Source organism: Hydra viridissima, unplaced genomic scaffold, assembly GCF_058129835.1.
Source record: "Hydra viridissima isolate aposymbiotic clone 2 unplaced genomic scaffold, HvirCarnegie_v1 scaffold_1, whole genome shotgun sequence".
NCBI classification, from domain to species: Eukaryota; Metazoa; Cnidaria; class Hydrozoa; order Anthoathecata; family Hydridae; genus Hydra; species Hydra viridissima.
Window position 1 is genome coordinate 30566144 of NW_028324300.1, and position 21542 is coordinate 30587685.

Below are 21542 nucleotides of genomic sequence, written 5' to 3' on the forward strand. Positions count from 1 at the left end.
CCTTAATAATAATAAAACTTTAAATCTTAATGATGAAACTTTTCATTTTATTTTAACATCTTTTTGTTGATTTTCTAACAACTTGATAGAAACAATTGAACTGTTATGGATTGTAGAAAGATCTGTTGGCTTCTCAGGAATGGTCTAAATAAAAAGAGAAAACAATATTAAATATAAAAACATCAGATGTTTTTAACTCATTTTTTAAATTCAAACTTCATAAAAAAAATTACATGAAAAAGTTTTGTTGCTGTTTATTAATTGTAAGTAATTAAATTACTAAAGATTTAATATCATTAACTCCATTTTATTGTTGTTTTTTTTCCAAAACAACTAAACAGAGTTACAGCAAAAGCTGCCAAAAATAACTCAACAAGATTAACATTTTAATGGAAAACTTGTAAATCAGCTGAAAAAGTTTCAACACTGAATTTTCAATACACCTTTTTGTGACAGAAATTTTATCTTGTTGAATCTGGTTATTTGTTTGATTTGTTTAAATAAAGACTCTAAACTGTCAACAAGACAACAAACAGTCTTAAAATACAGTCTTAAAATTGGTAATTTAAGCAATTAATCTCTTAAGTAAGCAACAATTACATTTAACTTTGTTCCAAATGCACTTTACTTATCCTTTTTAATGCATAACTCTCAACCTATCACATGCACAGCCAATCAAATACATTATATAAAAAAAAAAAGATACTTCAAACAACAAATATGAAAGTTATTTTTAGCTCTTTTCTGTTTAATTGAAAAAAAAGGCTCCAACCAATCGTCAGCTAATTATTGACTATAATTTTTTAGGCAGATATTAATTACATTGTATTTTCATTAAGCTTTAAAAGAGTTACAAAATGGGTTAAAAATATTACATTATTTTTCTGTAAGTTATTTTTTTTTAAATTTTTTGTTTGAACTGTTATGATAAAATTTTAGAACTGCTCTCAAAAAAATTTGTTTTTGTTACATATTAGCTATACAAATTATAAAATATATATGAATATTTTGCATAGATATTTATTAAAATAATTGCTATTATTTGTTAATAGTAAGTATATAAACTTACATCTGATTGCAAACATTTTATAAAAACTTTTATACAATATCCACTTATCATTATTCTTCCCAATATAAAATGCTCATTGTTTTTTTTTCTCCACTCAAAAGAAGCAAAAGGACCTCAAGCAACAAAAAAATAATAAAACTTTGTAACATTGAGTTAAAAGAAATTTCTGGAAAATAATTGTCATAAAGCAGCTGATCAATTCTAACATCTCCATGTTGTGCTTATTTTTTAAATAAATGCTAAAATAGAATTGTTTGCGGTTAGAAGTAAATCCAATGTAAAATCTGAAATGATGTGAATAATTGTTCTATTTATCATACTTCATTTTAATGGAAAAGAAATTTTTTAAAAAGATTCTGCAATTTTTCTTTTTAAACTAATTGAAGAGGGAAACTTTTAAAGGAGTAGCAGCAGAAGTATTTCTCCGATTCTGAAGACATTTTTGTATCCAACTTTTATTCTGGTACAAATTTTTCCAAACTCATGACAAAGCTGTTGTAACAGGGAATAACACAATCCTAATTCAGAATGGAAAAACAATCAAAATGGCATTGATTATTTACTTTTATGAGTTTTATAAATAACTTTCTACTTGCGTCATTTCAACAATAATTAATTTCAATTTAATACAAAATAAATGTTTTGAGTTGTGTATTTAAATTGCATGAACCCACTTATTGAAAATATTACATACTATATATATATATATATATATATTACAAGTTGTAAAATGCTATAAGTAATGTTTTCAATAAGTGGGTTCAATAACCACAGAAAAAATCAATTTTATAAAACCAGAACATTTCAACTTTAAAAATAGAACAAAGAGCTGATTGCTTTAATCTTTAATTGTACTGAAAACTAAAGCTGAACATACATACCAAGTCTGGTTTATAGTAATAATGTACACAGGTGCTTCCAGCAAACATAGATAAAAAGGCTGATGCAGAATATTTCAAATAATAACCCCAAGTTACATTGGCTGGCATCTTAATAACAGTTTTCTATAAAGTAAAAATTCAACTTCTAGTATTTTGTGGCTTGTCTTCACAAAAACCATCAAGATTATTCAGTTTATCATAGCATAACTGGAAAATTTTTTTTACCCAGATAAGAAGTTTATAATTCTTTTTTTAATAACCGCCTCTCAGCTTCTTTGCGTAAAGTTGTATCATCTGAAAAAAAAATTTCACTTGATTTATCTATCAAATCAAGCATATTACATCATATATTGCCATTATTAAAAATAATCCTTGGTTAGAAATACTTTTTATTGAGTTCAAAAGGATGTAGTCCATGATGAAATAGGGTGAAACTCTATGTTTTTTACAATAATTGCAGTTCTAGTTTCTGTTTGTGTACATTAGTGTTCTGATAAAACAGGGTTTTCTTTTTGGTCAGTATTTGTGATGAATTGGTCAGTATTTTTTTTTTCACTTTAATTGCAAAAACAATAACATGTTTGCATACATATTTCTTAGAGAATTCTGAACACTACATACATTATGTGACCAACATTCTTTATTGTTGATCATAGTCAAGGTCCGGATTTCAAAAGTTTTTTTGTTTGAACTGATCAAAAGTCTTCCATTTTTTATTATTTCATCATTTACAAGTAAATAATATTCAGTTGATTTGTCTTTTTGCTTGAATGAGATTAATTTTTTAGTCTTGGCTCAATTACAACATTTAGTCCTCAAATTTACAGTAATTATCGGTTCTTGTTTATATTTTTTCATGTTTTTTGTGTAGTCATTTGACCATTTTACAGCCATCTCTAATGCGACCTCTTTAAACCATCAGAATGAATGCCTTTTCCTTAAAGTATCTTTATCTTCCACCACTCTACTAAATGATTCAAGGGTATTATTAGTACTTGATGTGAGATGTTTAAAGCTTTCATACCATGTTTTGACTTTTTTGCTATGTTTCTATATCCCAATAATTTGATGGTTTTTGTTCACCAATTTACAATGTCTCCAATGCCTCAGCTTTTTTATCAACACCCTGATGCATATGAGCCCAAAACATCACCATATCCTTTTTACCAAAAACATTAGAGAATGCATTTCAAATTGAATCAGTTCCATGTGAGGTTAATGCTTCATAGGTTCATACTTTGCTTGATTGATAATTGCCAAACCATAAGAAATACTGTCAAATGTAAACTCAAAATCTGCAATTTTTTCATTGAAACACATGGCCATTCTAAATACATCAGAATGGCAATCCATATTAGTAGTGTCAACTAGTAAGACAGGGAACTCTTGTCAATATAATTTGTATGTAGCATCAACTTGTAATTTCTCTTTTCCTGAAGCTTGACATAGAAAACACATATACATATACAAAAATTTGAAATTTTGAATTGTCTTTGACATCATCATTTTCTTGTTCTTCATCTAAAAGATCAGAGTAAAAAAATTTGTAATTTACAATGAAAGGTTCATCTTCACTGATGGGAATCTTATTATTGTCAATGCACCATTGTTCTAATTCACCAAAAGAATAGGGTGTACCACCATATTTTTCTTTTTCAAGCAGATACTTAGTTTTGCAGTTGTTTCATTTGGATTTGGTGGCCATTATTTTTAAGGGTTCTTAAAATTCTTTTTGGTTTCATAAAAAAGTCACTGCTTTTGTTGATTTCAGTCTAATCAAGCCAGAATGGTTTCTTTGGACACATGGTTACTATCATGTTCATGCCAATGTTCAGTTCTGTAAATAACGTTGTCACTTGCTGAATCAAACAAAAGATAAATTGCAGTATCAAATTGCTCTTTGCGTCTTTGAATGGCTTTACATCTATAGGACAATTTTTTCCATCTTAATGAAATTAAAGTAATAATAAGTTCATTGATCTTTTGCTGTTATTGCTAAAAAAAAAATTGAAGAATTAAAAGGAAGAGGAGAGAGAGAGAGAGAGAAAGAGAAGAAAAGAGACATATTTAGGAGAGAAAAATACATCTCCTCCTGTTTCTCTCATGTATTTCTCTCTCTCCTCGCTATCTCTTCTCTCTCTCTTGTTTCTCTCTTCTCTCTCTCCAAAAAACATATATGAAATGAACCTAAATGTCTATTGACCTAACTGTAAGGGACCTAGCTGTCTCATGATCTAAAAAATGTTTACCTGTAATTGCATCTTTCTTGCTCTGGTATATTTCACATTTTATTCACTTTTTCATTTCTGTTTCCTTGTTTTCAAAGATGCTTGCTCTTTTATTGTGTCATTTTCTTCTTCACTAGATGACTTTTATTCTGGTACAAATTTTTCCATTTTTTCAAACTTTCTTTGCTCAGTGCTCAGATAGAAATGGCAATCTTATTCGTAGTTTTGACTAAATTATTTCAATTAAGGTTCATATTACTTTAATTAAATTAAAGATCATCTTATTTAAAATGCAAATCATTTTAACCGACCACTTAATTTACTGACCATTTAGTTAAAAACTTATAACTAAGTTAATTAACTGACAGCTAATATGTAATACCGACCATTTAATTAAAATACTGACCATCTCAGTAAAATACTGAAAACTAAAAATAAAAAAATACTGACTTAAAAAAACTAAGCCATTAAACGACACTCTAATTTTAATATCTTAAGGTAAATAGATGTTTTTACTTTGATTTTTATTTTAATTTTATGTACTATTAATAAAATTAACTGATGATAATTTTAAAGAAAACTTACAAAATGTTTCTTTACCAACACGAACATTAATCATGAACCATTCAACTCCTGCTCCAATCAAAAAAAATAATGGTAAGAATTTATAAGGATTTCTTTTGTACATTGATACTAGAAACCAAAAAAAATAAAAAAAAACAAAAAGTTTAAAGTGAACAACAATCTCAAAAATCTGTTATACAGAAATAAATATTTTAAAATGAAAAATTAATGTCAAATAGTAATATACAAAAAAGCATGTTAGGTACAGAAGTTTTTTTTTAAGAGCTTGAGTATTCTAATCCTTAAGTATACATTAGTATAACTTAAGTATACATTAGTATAACTTAACAACAGTTCACTCTTTTACATTAAATTTTCTGTCATAAATTTTTTTTTTTTAGAAACACTTTCTTAGCATAAGAAAACTTAGTTATTGATCACATATTTAAAGATTCAACATAAACATATAAAAATATAAACACATAAAAACATAAACACATAAAAGCATAAAAACATAAAAAACATAAACACATAAAAAACATAAACACATAAAAGCATAAAAACATAAAAAACATAAACACATAAAAAACATAAACACATAAAAAACATAAACACATAAAACAAATAAAAAACATAAAACAAATAAAAAACATAAAACAATTGATGATAGATTTTGGGATTTGACATTTTAAGATAAAAACTTTATGAAGATAAAAACTTTATGAAGGTGTAAAAAAAGTCCCATAAAGAATAAAATTTTATTTGGCAAAAAGAAATCATTAAAAAAACATCAAACATTTTTAACATTTGTTAAAATGTGGATTTAAAATAACTTTAATCTAAAATAAAATGTTCTTAAAACTTGACCACTGACTGCAAATGATTTTAAATACAGTTTTAATGGAAAACACTTTATAGGAAAAACCTTTATAAAATGTTTTGAAAGCTTTTGTTAGAAAATTTTCAAAATAATAAAATAAAACTTAAAGAAAAAAATTTCATAAAAATCAGGGAAAGAAATGGCGACAATTTTAACAATAATTGATTTTTGCAAAACAATAATAGCTTAAATATTTCGATTTCAAATAAAAGTATATAATATCAATTATTAGCTAATATAGGATCCTCATTTTCATAGTATGTTTCTAAGAGGAATATAGCTTTATTTCTAACTTCCTCAGACTCACAGCATTCCAGACCTTCTAAATATGACGGTCCATCAAATGAAGAAAATATACGCTCTCCTTCCCCCTGCTGCTTTATGAGAAGTTCAAAGAAATGGAGAGCTATGAATTTTAGTTCATTACTTGGTAACCTGAGAAAATCAATAAAATGTTGGATAGTTTCTTTACAGGCAGCAAGAGCACCAAGTTCTTTATCATAAGAAATAATGTTACACATGCAAATAGCAGCCTAAAAAAAAAATATCAACAACAACAAAATATTCTGGTAATATTTGTAATTAATGTACTGTTTGATACAACATTAAAGAAAATTGATTCAACTAAGTATTCAAGGAACCAGCATAGTCATTTTTTAAACAATGACACCAGCTTGCAACCCAAAAATGAAAACTGTTAGTTGATTATTTTAAAAAAAAAGATTTTATATAAAAAAATTATAAAAAAAAAAAAGGTTTTGAAAAAAAGCAACTCACCTCTTTTTTAATTTCATATGCTGATAAAAGATGGCGTGATATGTTAGGAATTAGAAGTTTAATAGACTCCATGTAATTTCTAAGATCAAAGCTGCATGCGAAAATATTTGCTAACACCCAAAGACATTCTTTAATCAAATGTCTCTTGTTAGAAAATAGAAAGTTATTAAGTGTTTCAAGAAGAATACCATTTTCTAATGTAAATATTGAATTGACATTTGAAATGCTGTTTATGCCTATGATGTTACCTGAATATAAATGTTAAACATAAATCTTTAAACGTACAAAAATTATAATGCACAAATTAACAAAAGGTATAAATTTCATTTCAAAATGCTAAATGTTTGTGAAAAACATTGCACATAATAATAAAATCACCTAAGTCTCTTAACAAAGGAGTGACAGCAAACAGGTATTCTTGCTGATGTGGTCTAACTTTGCAAAGCCAATGAACTAAAGATGGCAAAACATCCTTCTCAACAAATATTAAACAATTATTTTCATCCATAGTCATATATGAAAGTAGCCATGCCAATTCCCCTATGATGTTAAGATCTGCACTATAATTTCTTAATATTTCAATCAATGTGTTTGGAAGATTTGATTCAAAAAGTTCAGGTACAACAAGCTCAGGAGATCTTGCCATGTTGCAGAGAGCAAAGAGGGCTGATTGCAAAGTACCCGAATAGTTTTTCTAGAAAAAAAAATAACTACAACTTAATGCCTCATCCACTTAACACACTCAAAAAAAAAAAACTTTTGGCTTTTTGTTTGTTTAATTTAGTTTCATTTTTGATGTTAAATCTTTACTTTCAAAAAAGAAAATTTAGAATGAAATAATTAGTTTTATATTTTTTGTTCTATAATAAACCTTGCATTTAAAAAAATTTTTTCATAAAAGGTATTTTATAGAGCTCTCAGATTTTATATATTGTACAAAAAAATATTAGGAGTCCCACAAAAAAATATTAGGAGACAATCTAAAATATTTAGAAAATCACATATTTTAAAAAAATACCAAAAATCAGTGCAAACAGGTTTAGAAATTTTAAAAATCCTGAAACACAAAAAGTTGGTAAAAAAGTTCAGTTTATGTGGAAAATTTTTGAGATACAATTGAAAAATAAATTAATCTAAAAATGCATACCTTATTCACCAAATCAAGTAATGGTGCAACTATACCCTGCTCTTTTAGTAATTTTCTACATTCTGCATCATCTGCTGCCATGTTTCCTAAAGCCCATGCACTTTGATTTGCTAGGAGTTCACTTCCACTTTGCAAATATGTAATAAAATAGGGTCCTGTTGCCTTTACAACAGTTAGCATTTTTTTATGGTCATTTGCAGACATATTTGTGACACACCAAGCAGCCTCAAGTTGAAGAATTGATTCATTGCCTGTGAGATAACCCACAAGGGTATAAAGAGAATTTTCAATATCTAAGAAAGCATCCACAAAATCTTGTGAGAATGAGAATGCTACACGAAGGTAGTGGAGCTGACTTTGAGTATTAGAGGATGCTCGTTTTAAAAGTTTAGTGACTTCTTTTACTTTTTCAACACTGTATTCAAGCTGTTGTACTTGGTGAGGATCACTGTCTTTTTGTGGAAACCTCAAAAGATAATGATTTAAAATTAAAATTTAAGTATTTAACAGTTAAAGACCAAAAATTTCTTTAAGAGGGAACCTGAGGTGAAAGCTTTGGTTCAAATACACTTATGTTGTCTAAAAGAAAAAAAATTATTTTCCTAATTCATAGTAAGATAAGAGAACTTCTAGTAATCTTTTTAAAACATACTTTTAAATGTGTTACTATCTAAACAATACTTTTAGATATATAAAATCATTTTTCTTTTAGGCTTAAATGACATTATTTTATAGTTACTGAGAAACATGAGGAACAAGGAGAATATTTTTAAAATCACTTTACTATCTAGACAAATTTTTTCTGTATGCCATATAGTATAGACAGTTACAACATAAACAGTTTCATTTGAAAGTTCAGCAACTGCATTTCTTTTAAAATGAATTAAAATAGCTCATGTTGTCCTAATGCTTCATTTTATTGAAAGAGCTTACTTTAAACTTTTATTACTAGAATTTTCCACCCTTCTTTACATTAATTAGAGAGAAAAATTGCCGTGTTAATATTTATAGACCTAATAATTCAGCCAATAATGTACTTTTGTATACCATTTGAAAAATATTCATATATGAAATTGTAAAGATACTCTGTACATCTTTCCATGAAATGATTTTAAAATATAAAAAATTCTTTTCTATAACTATTCAAATAATTTCACCAGCTTTAGGCACAATTGTGTATACTTAATTGATATAGAGACTTACAACCAATTACGGAGCCTGGCAGTAAATATATTATTAGTAAATTAAACTTTAAACCTTTTCCTCGACAGGGCTTGATCACGAGAAACTTTCCTGATATCATTGCAAAAATCTCTATTTCTATCTTTCAGTAGTGACAAATTACAGGCATGTTGTTTATAATTATTTTTTATATTTTCCTCTGACATTTTTAGTCTAAATTTAATGCCTGTTATCTTAGACAAAGATCTTTTGCATCCTATGCGTAGTAAAATGGAAAACCCATTGACGTAACTATTTGCCTGTTACAGCGAAAGACCATAATAAGAAAATTTTACAGAAATACTTCATTTTTGTAAAATGATATTTAAAAAAATATATATTTTTGAATATGACTTAAAGTTTAACTTTTAATTAATGAAAATTTTAAATTGTTAGTTAATATTCTAGTTTTAATGGAAGTTTTTTTGCTGTTGATGCGCATTTTATTTTAACTTTTAAGAAAAAAAATTTTAATTTTAAATAGAAATAATTAAGTTTCATCGTGTAAATCATATTCCAAAAATTTTGCTTTGACAAAAATAAGACATTTTTCTACTTTAACGACTACGATTTGAAATATGTTAAAAGTTTTATTTTTGCAACTTAAAATGAAGTATCAGGATTTTGTTTTGTCATAAATAACGAATAATAACGAATGTTAACGACTAAAGCACAAACTTTTGTATCTGTCTTTTTAAATAAATCAAGTTTTAAAATGATTTATATACTTATTTTAAAAAATTTCAGAAAATGCGATTTATTTTGCAAGACTGATATAGAAGCTTGAACTTTATTCATAATTATTCGTTTCTAATGGGAGAGACCAAATGTTTGAACTAGCTTGAATTTTTAAATTGTAAATTAAACACATTGAAAAAAGAGCCAATGTTGAAACGCAAACGCACAAGGTTTTTGATGAAATCATTCTATGGAAGGAAGAAAAACGAAGTTTCATAATCGTAACGACTGCAATATGTTATTTGCGATGTTTTTCGTGTTTAAATAGATTTCGTCGATTAAATTTACAGATCATCGATTTAAACACGAAAAACAAAAAAAAGTAATCAGGCGATTTTTTAACTCAAATTAAAAAGGAACTATAACGTAAAAAATATTATTCCATATCGATTTTTAGTTAAATTGGTAAATAATTAGTAAAATATTAGTTAAATAGCTCTATAAAATTGACATTAATCAGCAAATCTTAAAAAAACAATTAACTTTTATTATGTTATCTAAAAATTTTAATGAAAGTCACTTTTTATAAGGGAAAATAAGTGAAATACTCTTCACTTTAATAAGTAATAAAAAACGTAAGAGCGGGACTAGTTGAACATAGGGGCAAGTTGGACAACTAAAATCTCAAAAACTACGCATCAAATGACAAAACATCTAATGGATGAGAGATAGGTATATAAAATGATAATGCAATGCGCATCAAATGGTTGTTGGACCGCGGTCAAGTGAGATGCACAGGCACTTTTTCGATTTTTCGACTAAAAAAATAAAAAAATTTTTTTTTGCTATTTTTCTCTTGATTGTTTCTTAAAAAAAAAACATTTATCTGGCATCACTTAAGTGTTGATATTTTACTCATTTATTTGACTTTCAATTAAACTTGGCCATTTTTCCCTAAATATTTTAGCTCTTTTTATACTCTAACTTTTGTGTCACCTACTCTAGTCGGGGTAAGTTGGGCAGGTTTGAAAAAAGTTAATAAAATAATAAAATTAATTAATAATACGGCATTATCGGATACGGAGAAACAAATTTCTCAGGGTAAACGTTTTTAGGTCCATAAATACTTTTAAATTAATCATTATTAAATACTCTTAACAATTAATAAAAAATAATATCTAAAATCCTTTTTTTTAAAAAAATATGTAAATGCGATTTAAAACTATAAAATTTTTGCTTCTTTTTAAAATATTTTCATTTAAATATTACTAAGTCAATAAAAAAGTCAAAAGTTCAGAAATAAAAGTTTTAACTTACTAGCTTTATCTTTAACATAACTCACACAGCTTCTCAACTTACCCCCCGCTGGGGCAAGTTGAGAAGCTCGGTAAACTTTAGGGAATATTTTCTCAAACAAATCTAAAAACGCTTTTTTTTATTAAGCAATTTTTAGAAGATAAAATTTCCTTTCTAATAGTGAAAAAATTATGTAAATCCAACGCACCGCCTATATATATAATCTTTTTGATTTGCATGGCAGAATTGGAAAAAAAGAATAAAGATCTTTTTGCCAGAAATATCACAAAAAAAAAATTTCCGTTTTTTCCCTGATGTTTTGAATAATGGTGTTCTTCAGTTGCAAAAACTTATCTCGATAAACTTCGGGTGTTAATGTTAATGAGAAAAAAAATGCAAAAACGTTATTTAGTATTGTGAGGGCAAGGTTCTCCATCTGTCAGGGTTTTTCTAAGTGTAAAAATTATGGGAGTAAGAGAGCAGGTTTTTTTCATGTGAAGGGCGATGGACGTGTGACATTTGTGAAGGGTGATGGACGTGTGACAATTGTAAGAGGTGAGAATATGTGTAAGGTATTGGTGTGATGGCGGTGATTATGTGTGGTGGTGTCAATGATGTAAGGGCGGTTTTTTTGAGTGGCGCTGCTATAGAATGTGAGGATGGTGTAACTTTTCAATAAAAATATTAATGTATGTAGGTAACAATAACAGCAATACCTAAATCGAAATATATACAAAATAATAATATATAAAAAAAATAATGCTTACCACTGGTTTTTCTTTTCTTACTTATTATATATTATTTGGTAAGTATTCTCAATTATTTTTTTATCTCAATTATTTATTTATCTCATGAGTCTTTTCTTTTAACATTAACATAAACAAATAATGATAAAGTTAATACCAATAATAATATGTAATTGAAATATTCTCATTTTGAAATCTTCTTTTCCTCTTTTTCCTAAAATCTCTTTATAAAATTTTCCATAAAAAATTCTCTTATTGATTTTCTCATAAAATTTTCTCAGAAAAATCTCGCCAAATAGGTGAACCACCTTAAAAATCTTTCTCATAAAACTCTCCACATTAGGGGAATCCTACAAAATCTCCAAAAAAACCATAAAAACTCATTAAAACTTCTCCTTAAAAATTTCATAAGATTTTCTCAACCGTTCCTTTTCTCTCTGTCTGCAGATGGATTTTAGCCTCAAGTTCGTTTAGTGCTATTGTTTTCACCTCTTAGTCATGGTTCTTTAAAACAGATTTTACTGGTTATCTTTTACTTAGTGTTTTTCTCAAATGGCTGCGGAATTTTCGCGAACTTTATTAATTAAACTAATATAATATTATCAGTGAAGTTACATGTGTATTTCTGGTCTTTTTGCGAAAACAAATTTCAACTTTAATAGTGTGACTTATTAATTTTTTAACTGTACTTGATGCCCACCCGGTGTTTTGGCTCGCTCTTTTCTTCGATCGAATTTTATGTTTGATTCGGGTAAAACTTAAGGATAATATTTAAAGTTTTTCTCATTTTCCTTCCTCATAGTAATTAGATTAAAAAAATGCTTTGCCTTGGGTTCTTTTAAATTTGATGATTTTATTTATCAAGTACAAGTTCAAAGTGTTTAATGTTGATCATTGCTTTTATTAAAATGATCAAAGCAAAACCAGCGTCAGCTTTTTCGTTCGATGGATTTCGATGCGTCTATATTGACGTCATAATATAAGCAAACATTTTTATGAGGGTTTTGCGAGCCAAACTTGCAAAAAGTATCTTTGAGTGATGGACCATCTTCTAAATACAAATATTGCTATGATTTTGAGTGGTTGAACTTTTAAGTTGCACGATGAAAGTTATTTCAACCATTTTCTCATCAAAAAGTTTTGAAGTAATTTAATGTTTTAACTGACTAATTTCCACGTGTTCCTTCACACTTGCAGACGTTACAGATATTTATAGGGACTACCAGCAGTCACTTTTAAATCTTTTCAAATGTAAATTTAATTTTTTTTGGTTTTATTGGTGGTGGATTTACTTTCTTTAAGCTTGGGTTAGGCTATAATTTTAGCTCTTGCTTTTTGATATATTTAGTATTTGCAGTAGATGTCTTCTCTTATTTTTTTTGAAATTTTATCCTCACCATAATTGGGCTTTCTTCAGTTTAAACCCTTCTAATAATCAGAAAAAACTTTTTTCAGCTTTAAAAAAATTCCTATTGGACATTCTTGTGGATTCATTTTTATTTTTGAGGATTCATTGTTCATTCTTGAGGATTCAGATCAAATAATATTTTGATTTACGTTACTGTTTGATAAAACCAATGCGTTTTTTTTTATCAACAACGGTTTCAAAAAAAAAAAACGCGTTTTCTGATCAAATCAACAACTTTTGAAAACTATATTATCAATTAATATCAAACTGTTGTTGCTTTTTTTATATAAAGTTGCATGGAAATTTCAATCTTGACAACTTTAAATTTATTTAATAATTTTTAAGAGAACTTTAGAGGATTTGAAAGTTTAGATACGAACAAGTTAATTGATAAGTAGTAAACGAAACAATTAAGTTAACCGACACAACAATAAACCGACATAGCAATTGTTGTGTCGGTTTTTTGTTGTGTCGGTTTCTTGTTGTGTCGGTTTTTTGTTTTGTCGATTTTGTTTTGAACCATCGTTTGCCGTTCAAACCATCGTGTAAGGAACCTAATCACCGCACATAGCCAAATCACTTGCAAAAACATTTAATTCGTGATACGGAAAAGATTGTCTGGACAGAAAGCATTTCTCTCGTTCTACGAAAGATTTTATTTGAAACTACGTTGTAGTGACTTCTGTTACGTTTGGCATTTTATCTATGTGCCTTAGTACCCAAGCATCTTTATTTCTTCTTTTCGGAGGAAGTTTATGCCGCGGAGGAAGATAATCGCCAGAGTACTTACTAAAAAAATGAGGTTTATAAGTTAGCAAGACAAAAAAAACTTTAACCATAAAGTTTTAGATTTTATTTCTTTGGTGTTAAAGGAGGTGTGAGAAAGGTAATGCTACAATAGAAAGGTGCAATGCTACAATATAAAACTTCGACGTTGTTACATTTAGTACAATTAAAACAAAAATCCTTCTACTTACCTGCAATAACTGCAAATCGCTTTCAAAATAAAAAGGTTAATTAACCCTGATATGACTCCACCACCAATAAAGTAAATGTTTGGATTTTTATACCACGGAGGGCTGACTGCTAAATTTCAAAAATGCATGTTTGTTTTTTTTTAATATATTTATGTTTTTGTTCTAAAAAAATGACTTCAAAAAATGTCATACCTTCTTCAATAATACATTTTTTTCTCCACGTTGAATTGTATTCACTTATATTATAACCAGTGTAGTTAAAAGTCAAGCAGTTAAACAAGCTGTAGTTAATGGTTTTGAAAGAAACGTTTAGTGAAGTGACAGAATTCAACTCTTCGAAAAATGAAAACAGAGTTTCAAACAAATCCTCTTCTGTAACACTTTGCATCAACGATGATTTTATATTTTTATTATAAAAGCTATTGGCATCTAAAGAAGAGCTTATATTGACATAAGAGGTGGTTAATGAGAATAACTCTGCCTTGCTAAAAAGTCGTGCAAAATTCTCAGTACTTTTGTAATTTTCTATAGAAACTTTATCAAAACTCGAAATTAGCATTGATATTTCTGTATTGCTGGACATTGATGTCGAAATTTCATCAAAATTTGAAATTAGCATTGATGCTTCTGTATTGTTGGAGATCGCTGTTAAACTATCGACAATACCTGACATTGATGTCAAAATTTCAATATTATTTGAAATTATTGTTAAAAACTCAGAAGACATTAAGCTAAGTGCCGAAGTTGGAAAGATGGTTATATTTTGTTTTTCTAATGAAAACTGTAATTCTGTAAACTCACTTTTGGGATACTGCGATATATCCCAGGAGAATTGTGATGTATTTGACGAAAAGATTGGAGTTGAATTTTCAGTTATGTCTTTGCTTAAGTCGTTGGTTTGGAAATCTTCAACAGCCATGATGGTGTTTTCGTTCGGTTCTGAATTCAGCTGCGTTGAGCAAAGTCTTATGTATTCGTAAAAACGAAACAAAAGTAAAAACTCATAACATTTAATCTTCATCAGTGAAAATTCTTCAATGAACTTCGTTCAAATTTGTTGAAATGCAAAAAATCAAAATGGTAGCCCACGCTTCTTCTCTATTCAAAACCAAATAGTGTTAAATAATTGACAAAAATCTATAACTTCTTTTAATATTTAAAAACATCAATTTTTGATATTGATAGATTTTTTTAAAAACTTAGTTTTGTATTAAATGTTTGATTTCAAACACATTGCGCACAGGAAATGAAAACTGTTAATCAGTGATCATTGAATCAATCAAACATTGGAAGTGGGAGTTATCTCTCTCTTTTTTTAATTCTGCACTTCGCAATCTTCTTTTTATAAATTTTGAGTATTCGAACAATTTAGTGGTTATAGCATAATCACTTACTTTTGATTTGAAGTTGAAAAAACCATTACATTTTTTAGAAGATTTTAAAGAAAAACTTTGACCTTTAGGAGACTCTTGTTTTTAAAAACTACTTCAAAGTATTTCTTTGACAATATCCGGCTGGAGTAAAAAAAGCTGTAGGAAAGTTTGACAAACCTTTAAAAATTAATTTGGTAGTAATTCACACAAAAAAAACATAACGTGTTATTGTTTCTTAAAAATATTTTAAAATATTATCTATTATAAATGAGTTGAATAGAGGTGACAGTAGTTATTGAATAGAATGTTAATCATTTTAAATTTGAACTAGGATCTTTGAAGACATTTGCGTTTCCCTCTAACTTTAAAAGAAGTTTTGTTCGATGGATGACATTACAAGAGTCACTTACTGCAGAATACCTTTTAGTGCCTCTCAAAAACCGCAGTTATCTCTTTGTATCTGGAATATCTCTTAGTGTTATGAAATTCAACGTTTTATATTCTCGTTTTTCGAAAAGTTTTAACTCTGTTCTGTAAGGCTACAGTCCCTGATCAAATTATCACCCCACCTCATCAATTCTTTTGAATTTTAACGGTTTAATATTTTAGGTGCCATTTAAATTAGATTGTAATATTTTGTTACATTAGTATTGTTACAAGTTGATTTATATCTTTATGTTTATAACTAAATACTTTCAAGCTTTTAAAAATTTTAAATTGTTTTACGGTGGCAACAATTTTAAGGAGATAAGTGGCATCTGCTTAATTAAAGAAATTTATGTTTTATCATCTATACTATTAAGTATCATCTATACTGTTTTTTGTTAACCATTGTGATTCAATTAGATAACATTGGTATTATTACCTATACTTTTGAACAATTTTTAAACAATTTTTTCAATACTTTTTTATAGATTTTTCTATAGAAAACAATTTTTATCTTTTTTAAAATAGTTTTTTTAAAAGTTCTAAATAATAAAATGGGGAAAGAAGACATTAGTTCTGAAAAAAAAGCATTCAATATTTGTTGAACAACAAGCGTTATTCAATAAGTGAAATATCAAGGAAATGTGATCAAGACACACTGAAAAGTGAATTCAAGAGAAATTGAAAAATGGCCGCCCATTATGTGTTTGGAGACAAGGCAAATTATGTAACAAAGACAGTCGTTAAAATACTTAATATAATAACTCTCTCTTAGTATTTCCGTCTTCATATTCTATATAATTTTATTCTGCTTTCTTAGGGTATGCTTCAGCGATGAGTCCTACAAAAGAAATTGATTCAAAAGGCTCAATATGTCAAAAATGCTGTCAATGAAAAATTCCATGAAAGTTGTATAATTTAGGCAATTAAACATCCTCCTGAAGTATGTTTTGGTCTGTTATCAGGCATTGGAAGCATTACGAATATTTGAAAAATATGGCTTAAAATTGTTTTTATAGTGTGCTGTATCGTCTTTGTGTAGTGATAAAAAATAAGGGAAGATATTCTTATCTTTATTTTGAGTATTTTGTGCAAGTAATTGTATATAATATAAATATAAAATTTATTTCTGTATTTTTGAAGAAAAACAAGTTTTACTACTAGAATGACAAAAACTGCAATATCACATTTATATGGGCCAATAACTTGATCAGGGACTGTATAACTAGTAATGCACAGGATACGATCTTTTTCGAAAAAAAATATCCGGCCGGATAACTGGAAAAAGCCATAATGGAATCATCACTAATTTAAATTTCCATTTCAACATGTGACACAACTATGAGTTTCTTATATTAAAAAAACAAAATTAAATATAGTTTCACTTTAATTCAATTCATAGTATAAATTTGCTTTTTAAATAATTATTTCAATTTTTTAATCCAGCGAAATGTTGTCAACGCCTGGTAATTTAGTAAGCTTCAAAATATTTAACCGTAAGTAGAGAGACCACTGGAGCTGCCTTTCATAAACTCTAGCAGTTTATTTATATTCATTTGTTATTAAATGGAGTAAGAATCAAGAAATCTACAGAGGATAATTTAAAAAGGAACATTTTATCATAAACAGTCAAACAAAATATATTATTCCTATTTTTCGTATACATTATAAAAAAAAAAACACTCCACAATAAAAAAAGCCAGATTTCACTTTCAGGAAAGATCTTGGAGTCTAATAGTAGACAATCTGTTATTTGATATTTACAAATGAAAGTTAAACATGAATTGCTAAAGAATTATGTAATGCGAAACATATTTTACCTTTTTATAAATATGGAAAAACAACTGTGACGTAAAACTAAAACGTTTATATATAGATATATACAGATAGAGATATATAATTGTAAACTTCATCGTAATAAGTTTTTCTTCTTAAACTAGGAATGACACAGTTTAAGGTCGAAGAAAAGAAATTATTTAAAAAAAGAAAAATTCTAACATTTAAAAAATGAAAGGGGGAAAATACTTTATTTTCTACGTTAAACTATCAATAGGGCTTCTTGTTTAGCATATTGACGTCCCTAAGTTTCGGAAAAATTTCTTTAAAGCAAATTCCTCAACTTTATGACTAATGCAGTGAGGTCTGACTTTTTACTGTTTTTCTATCTCTTGTCTTACAGTTTATATGCTTCATTAGTAGCAATTACTCGTAGAAACTATCAACAATTATAAAAAAATGAAAGCAAGAATTGATTTTAAGTTAGTAAAATGTTCATATGAAACTACTTGCATATAAGCTGTTAGAAAAGAGCCTGACGTAGAACGTGCCCATTGCGTTTTATTGAAATTATTCTAAAATATAGTTTACATAAAGTTAATTTGCAGAAAAACCTTTGCATTATCAGCCTGCAGATACAGGTTTAGCTAAAAAAAAACACCACGTTCAAAACTTAAGGATTGTAAGATGTTATATTCGCATTGCACGCTTCATATAGCACACTTCATATAGCACACTAATATAGCACACTTCTTATAGCACACTTCATATAGCACACTAATTATTGCAGAAACTTTTTTTTACGTAAGACAAAAAAAGTAATAAAACCGACTCTAAGTGAAAAATGTTCAACTTTCAAAGAAAATCATAAATTAGCGTCTTTCTTATTGATTATCAGCATTCAAAGGATATAACAAGAACTTTTTATCATAAATTTTTATACACGATTTTAGCTCAATGTCTTACTTCCAATTTCTTTAATTCTTCAATAGTAGCAGTCACAGCTTTCATACCACAATTTATCGCCGAGGAGCAGAAACTCAGATTGTCTCAGTAAAAAAATGTCTAGAACTATTTTGAAGCCAAAAACACTTTTTGGTTTCCCAAAATACTTTTGTTCAAATCTACGGAATCGTTACTTTTTTTTTTGCTTTTTCGAGAGAGCGTTGTTTTTTTTCTCTACTTATTAGAAATTCTTGGCGCACAGCCTGGGGACGAGACTTGAGAATATTCCTAATTTTGCGTTCGATTTCGTCTTAAAACATATTAAAAAAAAATTAACTAAAGAGACAGTTATAAACAATTTTAGGACAAAACTAAAATTTAATTAATTTTGAACTTACTAGCAACTTCCATGGAACTTTCGAATTCGTAATGTTTAAAAGAATCTGCTTTTTTATAGTAAATGCGAAACACAGCACGACGCCCTGGTTTCTCATCGACCATTTCACAATCAGCAATCGTATCAACAGCCAAAGAAACCTAAATTTTATTACATTTAAAGTATCATTAAAAGTATCATTCGAAGTTCCACTTTTAAGATGTTTCATAAGATGTTTCATAGGATGTATCATTAAAAGTGTCATTCAAATTATCATATTAAGGTGTCAGCTTTTTTGGCTTTTTGGCTGAGACACAATTCCTAAGTTGCGGGCCTTCAAGAGTGGGTCTTGCCTCACTGGCCACTAGACCATGATATTAACCAAAGCTAACGTATAGATATAATTTTTTAAGTAAAAGAGGTCTTTAAGTAAAATTCTCCTGATTTATAAGGTTTAGATTAAATATTAGAAAAAAGCCTTCTTATAAATTTAAAAGAATTTTTAGTTTCATTAATGAAACAAGAAAAAAAAAAAAAAAAAAAAAAGGAAACAAAACATACAGGCTTAGTTTTAGTCCAGAATTTTTGTGATTTCACTTGAGAAACAGGATCAATTTCAATATTCTGACTATGTATTCCTAGTGATACTTCAGTTGATACCCGCAACCGATGTATAAGCATAACCTGATAAGACTGTTTAAGAACATAAAAATAAGAATCAGCAAAAGAAAAAAAATGACATAAAATTGAATAAAATAAAACAGAAAAAAAACAAAACAACAGAAATAATAGAAAAGTTTCACAAACTTTTAGTTAAAATCACATTCTCATTATTACAGCAGATAAAAAATTTTTTTTCTTTGAAAATGTTATTAGTTAAGAAGAACATACTCGATACTGTAGGCTCATTATTTCATCTTGGGCACTGGAAGTTTTTGTGTGAATTTCTTTGTCATCAGAATTTTTACCTGTGATTGATTTAAAAGTTTTTTCACTTTTTCTCTTTTGAATATGAAATATTTAAATGATAAAAAATTGTATGATAATGATGCAAAAGAATCTATTATACTATCATTTTTTGTTCAATTTTATGGAATTGGTGATTTCTATTACAAATTTTGATAGAGAATATAATTTTCCAGATTAAAAAAATTCTCATAGAATCTTTTTAGGTTAAAAATGTTTAAAAAATGTTAAAGAGTAAGAAAATAAAATTAAGTATGAACATCAAGACCTAAATGTAAAACTTACTATCGCGCATAGAATTATCTTTTACAAAATTAAACTTTGTTGTTCCCATGCTTTCTAGTGTTGCTTCCAAATCAATAGGAACTCTTTCTTCTCCCTGTTTTTCCAAATGATATCCCCGGCCTAAGTTTATGAAAACATGTTGTAGGAGTATGATTTATTATATATATGATTATACCGTATGCAACCACAAATTTCAGAAAAAGTTCATTTTTGACAAAAATTAATGTGGAATGAAAACTTGAAAAAGAATTCATTTAATAAAAATTGTTTAGAATTACATTTATCACATTATAGTTCAACATATCCTCCTTCAACATCAATCACAGCTTCAAGTAGACTCCTAAACCTAAAACAGGTGGTCTGTATCCTTGGGCATCCTGTCCTACTCCCTTTAGATAGCACCCTTCAGGGAGTTGACACTGTTGTGGGGAAATGAATTTGAATGATTTGATCTTGACTCCACATATGTCCAGATTAAATAATAAAAAGATGACAAATCTGAAGTTCCAGAAGGCCATAATTCTTTTGATCAGTGTTTTGGCAGGTTCTCCTGGAGCCACCTCTATGTTTTTTGGGATGCATGTGGAAGTGCTCCATCCTACTGGAACACAACATTGTCATCTGAAAAGAAATGGGCATCAATCCAGGGTTTGACATGGTTCTCTAGGATTCAAATATACTAATTGGTGTCAACTTTCTAACAAGATTTGATGAAGACTGGAGGTATTTTGAGACCATCAAAAGAAATCAACCCAGATTTCATAGCTGAAGTTGAATGTTTGATCTTGGACTGCCTAGACTGGTTGATGCCTAATAAAACTGATAATGCTCTGGGACTGCCTAGTTGATACCTAATATAACGAGTAGTTCTGGTGTTTGAGACAGAATCAACAAAAAACAATTTCTTATCTGAAAAGAGGATGGTCATTGGTCCCTTCTTCAGAAGTTTCTTTGTTCTTTCAAATATTTTTTCTTCTGTATTTGGGGAAACCAGATGTTTCTTAATTTTGGCTCATGACTTTGCCTTCAGATCCTTCCTAAACACATTTCTGATGATGTGTTCACTGACAGATAGCTCTTTAGCTGATTTCCTCATTGATTGTACTGGATTCTGAGAAATTTGAGCATTGACTGCCTCTATCAACTGAGGAGTTTGAACTGACCTCTTCAAATCACTGTCAGGCTTCCTCTTAACACAACCAGGCATTTGAAAATGTTTAATCGCATGATGTACTCAGAGGCATTTTTAGCAACTTAGAATCATTCATAGCAAACAAAACAATTGGCTTATTTTTACTACTCAGCTTCACTTTGCTTTTTTTATTTATTTTTATTTTCAAAGATTTTTGCATTAACATTAACAAACTACATGCATAAAAATAACAATGGAACATTTATTTAACTTATTATAATTAAAATTTGTGGTTGAATACGGTATTAAAGACTTTTGAGCAAACACCTTACTAACAAAAAGATATTAAAATCAATGTTTTTTTACCATTTTTCTTAATTGCTCTCTTTTT

General features: G+C 28.0%; 3 protein-coding genes across 9 annotated transcripts in view; all 3 read right to left on the minus strand.

Annotated features, from left to right (window-relative positions):
• Positions 1–24: 24 nt before the first annotated feature.
• On the minus strand, positions 25–9024 carry LOC145192553 (uncharacterized). The gene is made up of 8 exons (XM_090082097.1): positions 8804–9024; positions 7547–8012; positions 6778–7093; positions 6400–6647; positions 4764–6155; positions 2176–2244; positions 1951–2073; positions 25–144 (listed from the first exon to the last, which is right to left on the minus strand). Exons 1-5 carry the CDS (start codon positions 8932–8934, stop codon positions 5844–5846), a joined length of 1473 nt encoding a protein of 490 aa, XP_089938223.1. The 5' UTR covers positions 8935–9024; the 3' UTR covers positions 25–144; positions 1951–2073; positions 2176–2244; positions 4764–5843.
• A 3724-nt stretch (positions 9025–12748) lies between these two features.
• Positions 12749–14968, minus strand: LOC145192355 (uncharacterized). The gene is made up of 3 exons (XM_090076721.1): positions 14065–14968; positions 13873–13981; positions 12749–13684 (listed from the first exon to the last, which is right to left on the minus strand). Exons 1-3 carry the CDS (start codon positions 14891–14893, stop codon positions 13561–13563), a joined length of 1062 nt encoding a protein of 353 aa, XP_089932847.1. The 5' UTR covers positions 14894–14968; the 3' UTR covers positions 12749–13560.
• A 3354-nt stretch (positions 14969–18322) lies between these two features.
• Positions 18323–21542, minus strand: part of LOC145192391 (target of rapamycin complex 2 subunit MAPKAP1-like) — a 33229-nt gene continuing 30009 nt past the window's right edge. For all 7 annotated transcript variants that reach the window (XR_016454573.1, XR_016454571.1, XR_016454570.1 and 4 more), the window contains exons 13-18: positions 21518–21542; positions 20020–20139; positions 19660–19736; positions 19330–19461; positions 18791–18929; positions 18323–18702 (exon numbers count right to left, since the gene is read on the minus strand). The exon at positions 21518–21542 is cut by the window's right edge and continues 82 nt beyond it. Coding sequence is in view for 4 of the 7 variants with exons in the window: in XM_090094176.1 (XP_089950302.1) it covers positions 18572–18702; positions 18791–18929; positions 19330–19461; positions 19660–19736; positions 20020–20139; positions 21518–21542 (624 nt within the window). In the remaining 3 variants the exon portion in view is untranslated. The remainder of the gene's footprint in view (positions 18703–18790; positions 18930–19329; positions 19462–19659; positions 19737–20019; positions 20140–21517) is intronic.

Coding starts and splice junctions, on each gene's coding strand:
- LOC145192553 (XM_090082097.1), bottom strand. CDS start 8,934: ATGTCAGAGGAAAATATAAAAAATAATTATAAACAACATGCCTGTAAT. Junction 8,013..8,803: donor CAAGCCCTGTCGAGGAAAAG/GTTTAAAGTTTA, acceptor TTATCTTTTGAG/GTTTCCACAAAAAGACAGTG. Junction 6,648..6,777: donor TCCTTTGTTAAGAGACTTAG/GTGATTTTATTA, acceptor ATTTATATTCAG/GTAACATCATAGGCATAAAC.
- LOC145192355 (XM_090076721.1), bottom strand. CDS start 14,893: ATGAAGATTAAATGTTATGAGTTTTTACTTTTGTTTCGTTTTTACGAA. Junction 13,982..14,064: donor AAAATGTATTATTGAAGAAG/GTATGACATTTT, acceptor TTTGAAATTTAG/CAGTCAGCCCTCCGTGGTAT. Junction 13,685..13,872: donor GCGATTTGCAGTTATTGCAG/GTAAGTAGAAGG, acceptor TCATTTTTTTAG/TAAGTACTCTGGCGATTATC.